Below are 17,361 nucleotides of genomic sequence, written 5' to 3' on the forward strand. Positions count from 1 at the left end.
TACTATTTTTGCCTTTTTGAGAGAGAGTTTCTCTGTAGCCCCAGCTGTCCTGGAACTCATTATGTAGACCAGGCTGGCCTTGAACTATAGGAGATCTGCCTGCCACTGCCTCCTGAGTGCTGGGATTAAAGGCGTGTGCCACCACGCCTGGCTATAACTGATGAGATATTGCTTCTTTTTTAGCAAAGAGAATCTAGAAGTAATTTTTACATGTTTAGAAAGACAATGGAGGATTTTGAGTTTTGTGTTCTGTACTAATAGAATAAATCACCAGGAGTATTCCTATGCTTTTATAATATACAGTAGCTGATAGAATGTTAAGATAATTTCAAATGGCCAGATATAAATTGGAGTTTATTGACTAAATCATATTTTCAAAACAGATGCATGGGCCATGTTTTAAATGAATAAAGATGTTTTTCAATAATAGCTATAGAGCCAAATATTTGTGTATGCATTGCCACTATTTAAATATTGATTTTCAATTCCAATATAATGCAGAGTTAGATAGGTAGAAAAATAGATAAATTGACAGATGGATAGATGGATGGATGGATGGATGGGTAGATGGACAGATGGACAGACAGGCAGACAGATATGAGATTGAGTCCAGAAGCTGCTGTTTCTCCCTGGAATACCCTCTTTCACTGTGTAAACATTGTGAGAAAAATGGAGAACTAAGAGTCTTACCCATTTTTCCTGAAAATATCATATCCACTTCACCAGCAGACCTCAAAAATGTAAGAAAAGTTGGAAAAGTGTGAATCCCTATTGAATTTATACCATAATTTATATTGTGGTACCTTTCAAACATTTTGGATAACTTAATATTAAATACTTAACAACAATTGTTCATTGTCTCTTCTGTTGAACATTAGAAAAAAAGTAATGGCTTAATTCTCCATGGCATGTGGATATATGCAAATATTATATGTTTGAAATGTATTCAGAAAATACATCTTCACCAGAAGAGATTTTTATGTAAAGAGTTACATTCCTTAAGAACTGATGAGAAGGTTTGCTCTTTGGCTAGAGATGACCGTTGTTTATGTGTTGTCAATGGGAAATTTATGGGAGAACATTAAACAGCTATACTGTATGACACCCATGCTTTTAATGCCTGTGAATTCAGTTTAAGCAGAAAAATCATTTGCTGTTAAGACCCAAACACGTATATTTGATCAATGGTGGGCTACCCCTTTCTTTCTTACTGATGCTTACTAAAACCAAGGTAAAAGGTGATGAGATATTAGAAACATGGAAATAGATTCAAAATGTAAGAAAATAAATATAAACTGAATAATCTAGTTTACATAGTGATGTCTCAGAAATTTCAACCAAATTTTAGGGATCGTTTTATGCAAGTGAGTTAAAGGATGTGAATATTAATTGTAAATTACTGACAGAGGCTAAAAGATAGTAAATATAGCTGGTAATTTTTAGTTACTTCAAGCTTTTTGCAGCTTGTATTTTTTAACATTTTGCATGGACTACTGTTTTCTCATTCCCTTTTTATCTGGGTCTGCAACATGAAATGAATTATAGATTTCTGCCCTTGGGCACAGGACTGATCACGAGACTTTTAAAATGTTTAACTGAACTTTGAATGATGCCTCCATTGTGAAAAGTCAACTGAACATGGAGTCTGATGTGGCCCGCCAGTGGATCCCCTTATTCCCCGGGGATGTGGATTTGAAGTTTCACTCTGTCCGTACTCTGATTAGACAGATTGTATGGTGGAGTCTCCTTCTGTCTACTTCAGGACAGGCCTGAGGGCTTTACAGAGAGCCAAGTAGTGAATAATCCTTTCTGGTTAATACAGAGGCGGGAATGAAGGCCATTGCTCTATTCTCCACATTTTGAGGAGAGTTTTAGAAGAATCAGCTATGATTTAAGGGTTCAAGTTCTATTTTGTTACTTCCCCCTTTGAATGAGATGCTGTGTTTCTAGCTAAATTGCTGCCAGACATTTTTACAGTAATACTTTCTTTGTGTATAAGAAAATGTGAAAGAAAATAATGTCTTATTTTGGAATTATTGCAGCTCTGTCCTCCTCTTATGTGAACTGATGGATTTTTTTTTGATTTTGAGGGGGAGTATTTATTTTTATTTTATGTAGTTGAGTATTTTGCCTGCATGTACGTAAGTACATCTGTCGTTTCCCCTGGAACTCCAGTTACAGTTACTGGTGCTGTACACTGGTACTGAATCAAAATAGTTGCCTGTGCTCACTTATCCCTTTGCTAAATGAATTTGGTTTCTTTTTCCTTTGTAGAGATAAGGACTACCATTTAAGGACCTACAAATCAGTGGTCATGGCCAACAAATTGATAGACTGGCTAATTGCACAGGTAAGTAAGCAAGTAGAGGTAGGCAGAGAGTAGACAAAAGAAGCTTCATTCTCTTCCACTTTACCTTTGAATATGTGTGTTGGGTACTTTCAACAAATTTAATATTTGCCTTCAGATGAGGCACAATAACTTACTTGCCTAAGTTCCTACAACTACTCTGAAGTTGAGTTAAAATTTGAACCTATAGATAATCTGACTCCTGCAGTCTTAAACAACCTTTATGCTATCTGGTTCTTCAGGAACAAGATGTTCCATTTAAAAACATGAGCTGAGTTTCATAAAAATTAACAAGCATAATTTGAATATCAGTGAAGAGTAGCTACATTCACCCCCTACTTATTTGCATGCTTTTTCTACTAATTTGTTTTAAATTATCTGTTCATTAGTCCTAGCAAATGATTCCAATCTCCCTATGCCACTTTCTCTGTTAGATACCAGTTGGGCTTTGGTAATGTGAACATTATTATGTCTTCAAAATGCAGAGGACATTATCATTGTTGTAGCTCAGTTTCACTGGATCTGCATGCAGACAGCTGGTATTGGGAGAATGAGATTTGCTTATAAGCAAAGCAAATGAACACATCTAACACGTCATCATAGTTTTTCAAATATAAATTTATTTAGGTGTTTTTCTATAATAGGTCAACTAGTGAGTAATTGAATGTGCTCTGTTAATTAAAGACAAAACATTGAAATGTTGATATCCACTTGAATTGAACTTACTGTTTGGGGAGTAGGTATTCCTAGGTTGAAATTCAGTTATTACACATAGATGTTTGAATCAATTTAATAAGCAGTCTTACTATTGTTTTTACTTAAAAATCTCATTTTCTCTATAACTCGCTAATAAAATTTGATATTAAATCCTAAAATGTCTGCTTACTATTTCATATTTTAATATTTAAAACCTGTTGGTTCTTATATGCACACACAGTTTAAGATGTTTGTTGTTCAGTATTCATTTACTCTTTCAAGTACTGTTTACTATTCAAGGCCACCTATTTTTGTATTTCATTGCACATAGATTTTTACATTGAGAAATGTTTTAGATGAAACCCAACAATTATTTTTAAATAGAACCATGAATTATGTCTCTTGTGACTTTCCTAGGATAACAGCCTTTTATAACACTGGGAGTATGTGAAACTGTATTCAGAAACAAATTTCACGTTGAAATCACACTGTTCTAGAATTAGCATGGACTTATACAATACATCGATTATGGGAGAAGACAGGAAAATTTATTTGAAGTAGAAACTAGTGCCAAATAAACATTTACATTCTAACCAGAAAGTCAGCTGTCCACTTTAGAAAATAATATTACTTTTATTTTCTACGAGAAAACATTTAGGAAGGATAGAATATGTTTTTAAAGTCTGGACCAAGTTGAAACATTTCTTTTCTTCATTTTTTCTTCATATTTTGTTAGCTCAGTGTCTGTAAACCTCTCCCAAGGACTGTACTCAAGAACCAGAGTCTAATACGAGCTCTGCTAAAAATGAGTGATGCAAACTTGGGCACATCTCTCCATTTCTGGTTTGCAGTTACGACTGTTCGCTAAATCCTGGAATCGCCACACGTTGGCTTGTATCTTTCATTGTGGCGTTATAATTTTGACAGTGGGAAACATCCAAATTTAAGCCAGACATTTCAGCTCTTATTGCTGAGCTTCAAATTAGAACAGCATGGGCTGCATTGGAAGAGGACGACATAGGGATGGGATGACAAGAGAGCAAACCACATTGCTTAGTCTAATGGGAAGAAGAGACTTACAGTAAGGTTCCTTTTCCAACATGATTCAAAAACGACATAATTTCTCATACTGATCAGTGTTGACTGAGTGGACTAGGACAGCTTCACTGGGTGGAGTAAAGCATCGACTGCAGTACAACAGCCCTTGTGTTGTTTGGAGTACAGTTGGGTCCTGTGGATTTCTGCAAAATATGAGTGACATCATCAGAGAAAATGGAATGACTTTTGTTTTCTTCTGAATGCACTCTCACTTGCTAGCATAGTGTCTTCATTATAATGGTTTGTAATACAGAACTTATTCTATGAATTTAACTCTTTACTGGATATGTGTATTAATACATTTCTAAAACATGATTTGTTTAATTGTGTTTAAGAAACATGCATCGTGCATACTTTTTAAACAATGCCTTGCAACGCCACGCAGTTTTTCTTGTCCCTTTCTTTAGTGCTCCCTAGATCTAAGTGGCCCCTAAAGAATTTTAAAAAGATATAGGGACATCACAATATTCAAGATTTTATTTTTACATTTTCCTTTCAATATCATATTAGGCTGGCAAATATAACATCTAAAAAATCAAATAAAACAACCGAAGTGTTCAGTAAAATTTTAACATTTAAAGTAATCACTAAATTAGAGCAACTAGACAGATAGCAGATATGATTCTTGCCTTCACGGGGTTGCTGTTCTATCTCCCAAAGAGGTCTTTCCTGGGTCTTCTAGCTGGGCTCAGGGTCTTTTCCTATGGGCCTAGTTCCCTGAGTCTATCTAGTGGATTGGGTATCTTCATGGAATTGGATAATGATGACTAACTATGTGCCACTTTTTAAGTGATTGAATCCTTTACAGTATTGAAATTATTGGAAAACAGCAAAGCATACTTTATTTGAGAGATTTAATGTATGATATCTTACAGTTGGTATGGTATTTAGAAAAAGAATAAATATCTTTTGAACAATTGCATAAAACTTGCAAATCACCTAGATTTTTGAAGAGGACCTGATCTCTCATCTGAAGGTAGAGAGTTGGTACCTTTGGTATGCTTCTATAGTTGACAAGGTTAAACAAGTTAAACAAGCTGCCATAGCGTGAGGTGAAGCTGGTCTTGGTTCTTCATAGACAGGCAGATAGACATGGCACTGTAAGTCCTGGTAGTGGCACTAATGAATGTGGGACTGAAACTGATGGAGTTCAGACACATAAAGACACAAGATTGACTAGAGGGAAAGGAACAGGCTTGAAACTTTGGAAAACGAAGCTGGAGAGGAAAAATCTAAGACTGGATGATCTCCTTGAAAGCCCAGTTGAGTATTTTTTATTATCATTAAAGCTTTGAGTATTAAAAAAAAACACTTTAAAATGTTGGAAATTGAAATTCAAATTATTAAATTGGATTCAATAATAGCTTGTGTTAGAATGAGTCCAGAAAATTATGGCAATTTAGATAAGGAATGAAAACCATCATCTTAGAATGCTGGAAACAGAAATGAAATAGAACTGAGAACAAATTTGGTAGAGCCCATAAGTGCTAAGGAAGGGACTAGAAAAAAATGACACAATGTATGAGAAAATGCTTCTTAGGCTATAAAGTAGGTCCCATAAAGCCTCTGATTGCTTATTAACATGCACTATGATTTTTTGTTTTTGTTTTTGTTTTTGGCTAACAGGGTGATTGCCGTACCAGAGAAGAGGCAATGATATTTGCAGTTGGACTCTGCGACAATGGATTTATGCACCACGGTAGGGATTGCTTCCTTTCGATTTTACAGACTGTTTTCATTTTCCTATTTTTCCTTGGGACATTGGGGCTATCACGGTGCTCCACTAAGGTCAAGACAAGCAGCAAGATTGTCGGGTCTGGCCGTGTGTTCTTGATGAGTCAATGCATGCGGTGGATCTCACCGATGGTGCCATTCCTATGTCAAATTGCTGTTATCTACCAGTTCCTCTGACTTCTCCCTTACTTTTCTAGGCTGTGCTAATTTGAGGAGAGTGATGTCTTAAATTGGAAGTTTTGTTCTTTTTTAAAAATCTCATTTATCTGTTAAACTGATTTCAGATTCAACTCATGATTTTGTTTGAATGGCAGTATACACTGGAATGATCAAATGAGAGCGTGTATGGTTTAATGTTTATTGTTCATTTTAGGAAAATACACTTAAAATTACCTTAGAGAGCTAAACCTTTGAAAGTATATATTTTTATTTAGTTTATTAGAGATTAGTTTTCTTGCATGATAACTTTAAAGAAGTCATCAAACAAGAGTTTTAAAAATTTCTACATTAACGTAATGAGAGTTTTCCCTCTGTATCCATGTCATCTTACAGAATCAAGAAACCAAGCATTCTCTTTCCAATTGTTACTAAGGCAACATCCTTCTAGACGTATATTTGATAGCGCTTGTTTCCACTTGTTGGTTAGTGTCAAGGTTATTAACACCCATGTAAAGAAGGAGAGCAGGGCCAGTTACAACAGCATTGAGAACAGCCTTGGTTGTCATGTGCTTCTTGGAGAATTCTGTTGTGTTTCATTCTGTCGAGATCACTGGTTAGAGAATCATTGGTCCCTGAAGAGCCAACTATGAAATGGAAATGACTGTGACATTTTAGGAAATTAAAACTGTAACATCAAATTGAAAACCTCTCATTTATTTTTTTCTTTAGCATAAAGCAACAGCAAGCAATAATTTGATCTAAATATTTGTTGTAAAATACTGAGTCACAACAAAAATTATGCCTATAGAAGTCTGTCAACTTAAAGCAAATTAAGCTTGGCTCCTGCCTGGTTTGATGCTTCTCTTGCCCCTTTGGACCAGCTGTTTGGTGGAGCAAAAGCAGTTGTAGCAGAAACATCGTGTGGTCTTTGGGAAGCTTCTTAGGTTGTGGGGGCAAAATGGGACTCAGTCCAAAATATTTCTCCTTTCTGTTGTCCGCTGTGGCTTTTATTACCTTTTACTGTATACAGTTGATAGTTTCATGTTACATGTTGCCAGGTAGTCTTCCATCTAAAGACCAATCCATGCACCTATTTGGTCAATAACTATTTGTTGGAACTCTGTAAAAGTAATGAAATAAAATAGTTGCCTCTTTGGCTTGCTTCACGTGTGCCACATTATTTACACGCAGTACTTATTTTATTGAAGGCAACTGTATGAAGAGTTTTGCTCTCGTTTTGATGATGAAAAACTAAACCAGAGAGTTTAAATAAACTTTTTTATTTTTACCCTTAAAATTGGTACTAGACCTAGACTGATGCTTCACAGTTTAAGTGCTCTGGGACCACAGTCTTCCCATTACTATGAATCATCCCATCCCAACAAGTAACTTCAAGACAGTAAAGACCAGGAATGAGAAACAGATTTCTCTTTGAAAGCATTTTGACGGTTGTAGAGATTTTATTCAAGAGACATTCTTACTATCCGTATTTACCCTTAGTTTAAACAAAGCTAATAAAACATATACCGTATGTCACCAAGTTATGGCAGATATCTCAGAAACTATGGGGAAAATATTAATATTCAGATAAAATGGGGAAAAACTTTGTAGAAATAAGGATATTAGAATATTGCTTTGGAACCAAGGAGAACTAAACTAGCAAGTCATGGAAAGTAACATCGTATTTCACCCAGAAGACATATTTCTGGTTTGAAGTATAGGAACAATGTAACCCCAGTGGGAATTGCTCACACACCGAAGGTCATATGCAACACAGCTGGATTTTCTCATAAAGATGTAGGGTGCTAAAACATACTAAAATGTTTCTTGATCATGGAAAATGCCATTTACATGTTTGGACCGTATGCAGTTTTGGATTCATTATATTTTCTATCTTAAATTTAGGTTTTAATTTGGATAATGAAAGAATTAATTGAGCACAAAAAGCTAACATTGGAAATATATTACTTATTTTAAAATGCAAAACGCTTTAGATAATAGTAATTTAATGGAAACATAGGCATGAAGTTATAGAGAAAGATACAAAATAATTTGAGGGACATTTATGAATATAACTTTGTCCTAGTAGTCAAAAGTTGAGGTTATGGTTGGCAGGTATTTATTGCATTTATATTGGTATGGGAAGTGAGCTTAGTTTTTTGATCTACTGAAATCATTTGACTCTCTCTCTCTGTTTCTATAGTTCTTGAAAAAAGTGAATTCAAAGATGAGCCCCTACTTTTCCGTTTTTTTGCGGATGAGGAAATGGAAGGATCAGACACAAAACACCGGCTTATGAAACATGATTTAAAAGTTGTAGAAAATGTCATAGCTAAATCACTATTGGTAAGTTGATGCCTGTGTTGTATAGGTTTTATTCTTGCTAAGACATTAGCAGGGGACTGTAGCAATATGTTTGATGGTTTCATTTTATTTTATTTGTAACATTTTTCTTGTTCCTTATCAATAATATCAATATTTTATATTTCAGATTAAATTTAATGAAGGCAGCTATGGCTTCGGGCTAGAAGACAGAAATAAAGTTCCAATAATAAAGTTAGTAGAAAAAGGGTCTAATGCTGAGGTAATGTAAATTAGCATTTTTATTCAAATGTGTTTTCATGCTGTACAAATATGAAAAGGCAAACTGAAATCAACACCGAGACAGTGCTTCTGAATTATCTTACTCTGAAGTTCTACCATGTAGCCTTGGGATCTGTGGCAGCTGAGCCTTTTTCAATGATGGCTTGGGGTGGGAGGTGTGGTGTTCCAGAAATCTCCATCTCTGAATTTCCCAAGTTCCTCAGAGGCCGAGTGGCACATTCTGCATTCCTACGACCTTTCTAACCGTGGATTCCAACCTAGAGCTCTGTGCTGTGTGTCAGATGTTCCCTCTCTTCAGTCAAGGGCAGTGCTTTCCACCTTCTTCCTTCACGGTCTTTTCTATGTACCCCTTCCATCAGGAAAGCGAGCACTTTGACTTTCTCATTGGTTAACGCTGCTTGACATTCTCTCACTCTCTTCTGATCATCCTTCACTGAGAAATTCTCAGTTGATATCTAAGACATGTTAGGCAACACTCTAGAGTCTAGGGGTGTAGCCATGTTCAAAATAGACAAAATTTCTTGCCTTGGGTTGGGATGATAGTATAGTTCAATGCTTAAAGTTATTGCTGTCAAGCATAAGGACCTGAATTTGATCCCCAAAAACCATTTGAAGAAAACAAAATAAAGCAAATATGATGATGTATGCTTTTAACCCCATGATGAGGAGGTTGAGGAAAGTGGATTTCTGGGGTTCTAGGCCAGCCATCCTAGTATGCATGGTGACTATTAGGCTAGTAAGAGACCCTGTCTCAAAAATCAAGGTGGATATCACCTGAGGAACAACAACCAAAGTAGCCTTCTAGCCTCCACATACATGAACACCCATACACAAATCGCAAACACACACACACACACACACACACACACACACACACACACACACACACACACACACACACACACACACACACACACACACACACCCCACACACAACTTCCTGGAGCCTATTTTCTAGTGTTGTGTCACAGTATATCAGACTTAAAGTCTCCCTACCTTATTACCTAATTTGCAGGATACTTAATCCTTAAGCAAACCTCTCAATACGCAGATCTTTAATAAAGAATGTAACAAATGGTAGATCTAGAACTTTTAATTTGAAGCTGTTTGCTAAAGTCAACCATAACATATATGCTATTGCTAAAGGCCTTTTTAATCCCAAAACAAATTCATGCAAGACAAAGCTTCATGCTTACCACACCAACTTCAATTAAGTTACCTCTGGTTGATTTGTACCCTGTTAGAGGATATGACCATCAAGTGATTAGAGTTAATAACTCTGTATGAGATGTTTCTCTCAGGCATTTTCAGAGGATGCCCCCAGGGCCCAGCTTCATCTGACTTTTCCATGGATGAGAAGCTGTCTCCTTAGGTAGCTGCTTTCCAAAACATCAGGGAGTTTACAGGAGGCCAGGAAGGTTAAGAACATCTGGGCTGAGTGGAGGGGCGATGTGTCTTCCTTGTCCCTGTTGTACTGAGGACACTTCTGTGCTTGCTGGACTTTCATCTGACTTTTCCATGGATGAGAAGCTGTCTCCTTAGGTAGCTGCTTTCCAAAACATCAGGGAGTTTACAGGAGGCCAGGAAGGTTAAGAACATCTGGGCTGAGTGGAGGGGCGATGTGTCTTCCTTGTCCCTGTTGTACTGGGGACACTTCTGTGCTTGCTGGACTGCTCTTGTTTGGACTCACTCCAGGCCAGTCTTTATCTACTTGTTGTACCAGACACACTCATTCTCACATGGGGTGGAGATACACATCGGATATCATCAATATATTCATATATTCAGGGCTTGAAATTCTCTGAGTTAAATATAGATACATAGATAGGTAGATAGATAGATAGATAGATAGATAGATAGATAGATAGATAGATAGATAGATGACAGATAATAGATGATAGATTGATAGGTATAGATGATAGACAACAGATGATAGATGATTAGGTTGATAGACAGATGATAGATAGATAGATAGATAGATGATAGATAGGTGATTGATAGATGATAGATAGATAGATAGATAGATAGATGATAGAAAATAAAGTAAAAGTAATTAAACTGGAGTTCGATTCTACTTTAAAGGATAACCGTTTTTAAAGGAGAGGTCAAGGGTGAGCGCAGTCTCAAAGAGAAAGGTGGGGAGAATTTCTGCGAAGCTGTGCCATCAAAGTTGTAATGAAGCCAAAGAGAATGACAAGTGTTAGCTCATCCACAGTTTTGTTATTTGAATTTATGAAACTATTGTTCATGTGTTTTCAAAATAGCCAGATCTATAACTGATGACCCTTCCCAGATTTGAGTTTTGTGAAAACTTAAAGGCTTTATTCTCACCACTTCTCCCTTAGATGGCTGGCATGGAAGTTGGGAAGAAGATTTTTGCTATTAATGGTGACCTGGTTTTTATGAGACCTTTCAATGAAGTGGATTGTTTCCTGAAATCCTGCTTAAACAGCAGAAAGCCTCTGAGAGTTCTCGTGAGCACAAAGCCAAGGGAGTAAGTTGTATGATTTTTGTGGCATTAAAAAAAATGACACTTGGGGGCTGGAGAGATGACTCGGTGGTTAATAACACTGGCTGCTCTTGCAGAGGACCCAGGTTCAGTTCCCAGCACTCACATGGCAGCTAACAAACATCTGTAACTCTAGTTCCAGGGGATCTAACCCCCTTCTCTGACCTCTGTGAGTGCACTTACATACATACAGGGAATTACACTCATACACATAAAGTAATAAATAAATGAACAAATAAATAAATCATGCATGAATGAGTAAAATAGAAAAGCTAGCTACCAAGTAACTATTTATTGCTCTGGTGCTCTGGTTCCCTATCTTAGAACATTTTGGCCTCTTCAGAGTGATGGATCGGGAAAGTTGTGTTGCTTATCGTGATAAATGCTTGCTCCTGAATCACATGGTGTCAGCAGCAATCGTTCTCGTTTTACTGTCCAGATTTTCTTATTCTGGGTTGACTTTGACTGAGTGAAAAAATAATCTAGCAAAACACTTGAAAATGAAGAATAGAGAGCTCCATGTTAGCTATAAAATTTTTGGTGCTATAATCTGATTAGACACAATCTATAATGCAGTGCTCATATGATATGAGATCAAGTCTAAATGACATGATGCTCAAGGAATATGCACACTTAGTAAAGCAAAATCAAATAGAAAACTCAATCTCTCTATCATCTAGCTACCTAAGATTATAAAAATGTTCATGTTTGTGCTAGCCTTTCATGATTATGACAGAATATCTGAGATAACTTAAAAGAATGGAGCTTTATTTTGACTTCCTCCGGTTGCAGAAGCTTCAATCCGTCATGATAGGTTTGAAATGGTGTTGCATTCCTACAGGAGGAGATGGTGTTGCAAACTGCTCACTCAGTGATGCTCAGGAAGCAGAGAGAGGGAGCAGGGAAAGGCCCCTAGACAAGACGCATCCTTCAAAGGCGCGCTTCCAGGGACCCATTGCTTCCAACTGTGCAGCAACCCCTAATAGCCCATCTATGAACTCATCCATGAGTTAGTCCACTGATGATGTTAGTGCTGTCATGCTCAGTCATCTCTAAATAATGCACCAGCTGGAGACCCTTCAACACATGAACTTTGTGGGGGAGCACTTCATGTCTGACCCATAACAATGTCTATTATGTAAATTTCAGAGGACATATTTTTCTAGATGAAGACATTTTTCTTCTAATCTTACCACATAAATAGCCATTACGGTTTTGCAATTCAATTCAGTTTTGTTTTTGTTTTTCTGAGTCTAGATCATCACGTTTACAACCAGACACATTCGGAGCAGTTCTGCACTCTGCATACAGCTTAACAGTAGTTAAAACATGTGATGTACTTGCAGTTCATTGGCTCTTCTGTAATCCATTTCCATCAGCCTTCTAATACTCTTTAGTCAGATTTTTCATGAATAATTTCATTGTCTAAATGAGATAATATGTCTATAAATATTTACCAGAATGTGTGGATGTACCTGCTATATCAGAATTACTATTTAAAATTTATATCACTTGTCAATTATGATGAGAAACTTGATTAATTTTAAGAAAAATGATGGCTGTCACATCAAAAACAAGATTGCTTATTTTAGATACTTATGAAAAATATTCCAGCAATCTGAAATATTCTTCCTGTCTTTACAAATATTTTATGTATAAAATCTTATATAATACACAGGCATTCATGACTGGCTAGATGCACCATGTATGGTTTATTTTGAGTCCAAGTGCAGTGCAAAGGGCTAGATTCTGCCTTGTACATCTCTTGGTGGCATGCCAAATCAATAAGGTCCATGGATGCCTTAGCTCCTACCAACAGGTTTACTACGTGGCCTGAAAGAATGAGTATGACTCATTAATATTGAAACTAATTTGGAAACGCTGAGCTAGAGGGCAGCAAAGAGCCACAACACTGTCTTCTCTCTACACATAATTAAATTTCATTATTCCCTCTTTATCCATCCCTGCCTAGGATGAAGGTATCCCAGTTGCCTATCTCCTGACACATTAGGGCATTTGAAAGGGAAAAGTTCCCTAGGAAGGAAAGCAGTGGTATTCAGAGCAGTCATTAGTAAATGTAAGTGTCCTCTATGACCAACTTATTTAACTCCACAACTTTTTGTCAGCCTATAAAGACATTTTAACAGTTAGAACACCATCAGGCCAAAAATATCAAGATTAAACAAGGGAGCAAATCCCCAGTCTTCAGAGTTGGGCACTGTGTCTTCTGACCCTTCCCAGTGTTATTGTACAATGTCTGCCACCTGAGGTTCAAGGCATCCTTCTTCCACTAGGCAGTAAAATGGTCATTTCCATGTCCCCCTCCGTGAGGTGGCACGAGGGTGCTTGGCCACAGAAGTTGTGGGCATTGTAAGTCCTGGTTTATAGACAGTTAGTGAAGTGTTCGGTACTCACCAGTGATGTTACATGAAAGCGAGCACTGCTTTGTCAACCCATTTTGTCTTAATCAGTGGTGACCTTCTTCTACCTCAGGCTCCCAAGGCCATCTAGTGGCCATCTGCAGATCAGGCACAGGGGAGCTACTCTATGGTGGAAGTTTTGTTGGGTCATTCATCGTATCTTAAAATAGCCCCTTATAGTTTAAAAAGTATCCTGGCGGAAGGAAGACGACAAAATATGAGAAGTAAATACTGAGCAGGGTTTTCTTTTGATTCGAACTCTATTTTACACTTGATAACATCAAGGAATTTTTCCAAAAGGCCTTGTAGTAGATAATTTCACATACTTATTTTCTACCAGAAATAGAACATTCCTCTTGTATAAGTTCCTTATTTTAATTGGCAGTGTGGTTTTTCCACCAGAGAAACATGTTCTCTAAAGATCAGTTTATTAAGAGAGTTCCAAATTTTTCCCTAAAATGGACCTCATGGTGCTGTGTACAAATTTTACTAAGAAAAACAGAACAGTCTTCCTGAAGAGAAGTCAACCTCATATAGCAATATTAGATCAGCAGAAAATCTCTTTCAGGGTGGACTGAAGCTGTTAGGAATTATGAAGACTCTGAGGGCAATTGTGAATCATCCTGCTCAGCGTGGATGCTGCTAGTTCAGCCTAAGTCAGTTTTCATTCACAGTTCGTAGAAGCAAGATGCCTCTTTTATTTGTTACTTTTTTTTTTTTTTTTTTTAAAAATTTTTTTTTTTTTTTTTTTTTTTTTCACACTTTTTTCTTTTTTTTTTACAAATTGTGATATTACTTTTTTTTTTTTTTTTTTTAAGACAGGGTCTCCTGGTAGCCCCAGCTGGCCTGGAACTCACTATGTAGATCAGGCTAGCCTTGATCTCACAGAGCTCCACCTGCCAGTCCCTCCCACGTGCCAAGATTAAATGCATGTGCCACCACACCTGGCTCAGGATGATTCTTTGTTTCAGGCTCACAAGAATGTGTATTTATTCTCTTTTTTTGTCTTAGATTTCATTCATTTTCATTTAAATGAAAACTCATCATGTGTCTTTGATAGATACTATGATATGCAGTTCCAAGGAAGTGGATACAGCCTTGCACACCAGAAAGTATTCAATTAAAGATGTATTGGTTCTCTGACCCCTGTCCTACACATATTCAAATCACTCTGTGGTATATAACCTCATTTGTAATAATACTTTAAAGTTTCCCCTGGACAGCCAATTTGCATTTTTATCATTGTAGACCTGCCTGAGTTACATGGGACGTTGCAGTCTGCCTTCAGGCCTGAATGCAGCCTGTGGCTTTTGGAGTGTTCTAGGTACACAGTCTTTCTTCAGCTCCCTCCAACATATCCTTGAAGGGTCACTGATACTTATTTCCTGATTAACTCATCTTCTGAAAAACACTGTTGTTTCTTGGGCATGGTGTGCATTCCTTCAAAATGTATTGCTGTGTGTTCATTTGGTGTTGTTCTCTACTGAAGTTTTTGATACTCATTTTTACAGTGGCCATGTTCTATGCTAGCAAGGATTATCTGCTCTTCAAGGCTGCTATCTGATTTCTGACTTTCTTCTGCTGAGTGTCTCATATCTTTGTGACAAGCTGAGCTCCCTCTCTGGTTTGCCGTGATGGCTGACTCATGTTCTCCTTCCCTCTGTGTTCTTCTGTGTGGGCTCACTGGCGGCACTTTCTTTACTTATTCAGGTTTACCTTTTGATCTATTATTCTTTCAGAAATGCATGGCACAAATATTAAAGTTGCTCATATTAAGTCATTCCTATATAGTGTTTGACAGCACCGTCCGTTATAACTTGTGTTGTTGTTCTTTGATGAAATTTCTAATCAGTAGAAGTTAATAGTATTCTTTATAATGAAATTTCTCAAGGTACCCATTTCTTTTTTGTAACATTAAACTAATGAGGGAAGCCTCTATATTACTAAGTATCTATTAAGTATTTATCACCATTCAGGGCAGTTAACCAATGGTGACTTCATCAACATCCCCAAATTTAATTTTAACAATAATATCATGCTGTGACAATTTCTGTGACACAGTCTCTGCTAGAGAATTTAGGAGCTTATCCAAATCCAATGTACCTAGTTACAAAGCAACAAAAGAGAGGCTTACATATGTTAGCTGTCTCCAGTGCCTATGACTCTCCCAGGATCTGTCCTATAAGGTGCCTCTGTATTACATCCTTGTTATGTGCTTGGTGGTGGAAGAGACCTTGCTCTCTGTAAGGCTTTCTTACTAGTGTTACTTTTCTGGTAGACCTTCCCCAGTTTCCTCTGGTCTTGATTTCAGCAACAGTCTCAGTTCTTATGCTCTGGACACAGAAAAATTCTGATGGAACACTAGAAAAGTCAAGTAGTGAAGAGTTTAATTAGAGCAAGCAGGGATGCAAGAATAAGCTCTTTTTCTAAAGAGCAGGATGAGGTGAGCAGAGCAGCAAGGGTCCTGGAAAGATGGAAGCTCTTTCCCAAGTTATACCCTCTCCTGTACTCCCCCACAGCAGGCACTTCTAGGGAAAGGATAACAGCCCTGGACATGCTTCCCTAATGAGGAAGTCCTGAGATTGGTCTCAGCTGACTTAACTAGAATAGGCCACTACCACCTATTGCTCTTTACCGTCTGCCCTGGGGGCCTTGAGCTGGCCCATCTGGAGTCCAGCACCATCATTATCTTTACGTCCTGCTTGAGGGCTGGAGTGACCACTGCTATTGATTTTTCTTTATGTCCTATTTTGGGGCATTTGTTGGTCAGTTCCTCCCAGAACAAACCTCCTGCCTAATATCCCAGTCCGTATGTATTTCAAGAATGAGCAAAGGTATCATTTGACCATCATTTGATCCAACTGTGGCATTTCAAATTTGTCTTGCCTCATTTTCTGATTAATTTTAGGACAGTGAAAATCCCAGATTCAGCAGATGGGCTTGGTTTCCAGATCCGAGGCTTCGGACCTTCTGTGGTGCATGCAGTAGGAAGAGGTAAGAAAGTCCCATGCATGGTAAACTACATACTGGTGTGCTTTGCCTGTGCCCTGTCAAAAAGGACTATGTTTAAATGAGGTGTGATTGGGCTGGAAAGACGGCTCAGTGGTCAGGAGCTCAGGGTTGATTCCCAGCACCAACATGGCAGCTAACAACCATCTATAACTCTAGTTCCTGGGGATCCGATGCTCTCTCCTGACTTGCACGGGCATTATACAGTATGGGTGCACTTACATACAAGCAGGCGGTACACTCATATACATAAAATAAAAATAATATATAAAATATTTTAAAATGAAATAAAATAGGCATGATCATAGAATTTTCTCCTTTCACTTTATTAACTCAGTCAAAGTACATTCTGGAATCAGTATGTTTGAAAAAAAAAAAAAAGAAAACTTAAAAATTGTAGTTGTGTGTTATGACTCACATCTCCGTTTCCAGCATTCAGAAAGCCAAAGCTCTTCAAATTTTGGGCTAGCTTGAGCTTCAGAGACCTTTTCTCTTTCTCGAAAAATATGAAGAGAGGAGGCTAGGGAGATGGATCAGTGGATAAAATACTTGTCTTGTAAACATGAGGATGTGAGTTCAATCCTCAACACCCACATAAAAAGCCTAGAGAGTCAGCACCTGCCTGTTATCCCAGCACTTTGGAGGCAGAGACAGGAGAATCCTTTGGACTTGCTGGCCATCCAGTGTAATCAGTCTGTGAGTTCCAGGTTCAGTGAGAGACGATGTCTCAAAAAGTGAGGTGGAGAGTGATGGAGGGAGACGCCTGGTGTTAACCTCCAGTCTCC

At 37.6% G+C, this 17,361-nt stretch overlaps 1 protein-coding gene across 7 annotated transcripts in view; it reads left to right on the forward strand.

Moving 5' to 3' along the window:
- Prex2 (phosphatidylinositol-3,4,5-trisphosphate dependent Rac exchange factor 2) overlaps positions 1–17,361 on the forward strand; it is a 308,733-nt gene that overhangs the window by 130,193 nt on the left and 161,179 nt on the right. For 6 of the 7 annotated variants that reach the window (XM_029556999.1, XM_029557000.1, XM_008854785.3 and 3 more), the window contains 6 exons: positions 2,275–2,350; positions 5,768–5,840; positions 8,238–8,380; positions 8,526–8,618; positions 10,984–11,132; positions 16,476–16,561. In XM_029556999.1, the coding sequence (XP_029412859.1) occupies positions 2,275–2,350; positions 5,768–5,840; positions 8,238–8,380; positions 8,526–8,618; positions 10,984–11,132; positions 16,476–16,561 (620 nt within the window). Of the gene's footprint in view, positions 1–2,274; positions 2,351–5,767; positions 5,841–8,237; positions 8,381–8,525; positions 8,619–10,983; positions 11,133–16,475; positions 16,562–17,361 lie in introns of those variants that run through there. The other variant, XM_029557003.1, reaches the window with a different exon arrangement.

The sequence above is a fragment of the Nannospalax galili genome, unplaced genomic scaffold (genome assembly GCF_000622305.1).
Source record: "Nannospalax galili isolate Female #2095 unplaced genomic scaffold, S.galili_v1.0 scaffold247, whole genome shotgun sequence".
Lineage (NCBI taxonomy): Eukaryota > Metazoa > Chordata > Mammalia > Rodentia > Spalacidae > Nannospalax > Nannospalax galili.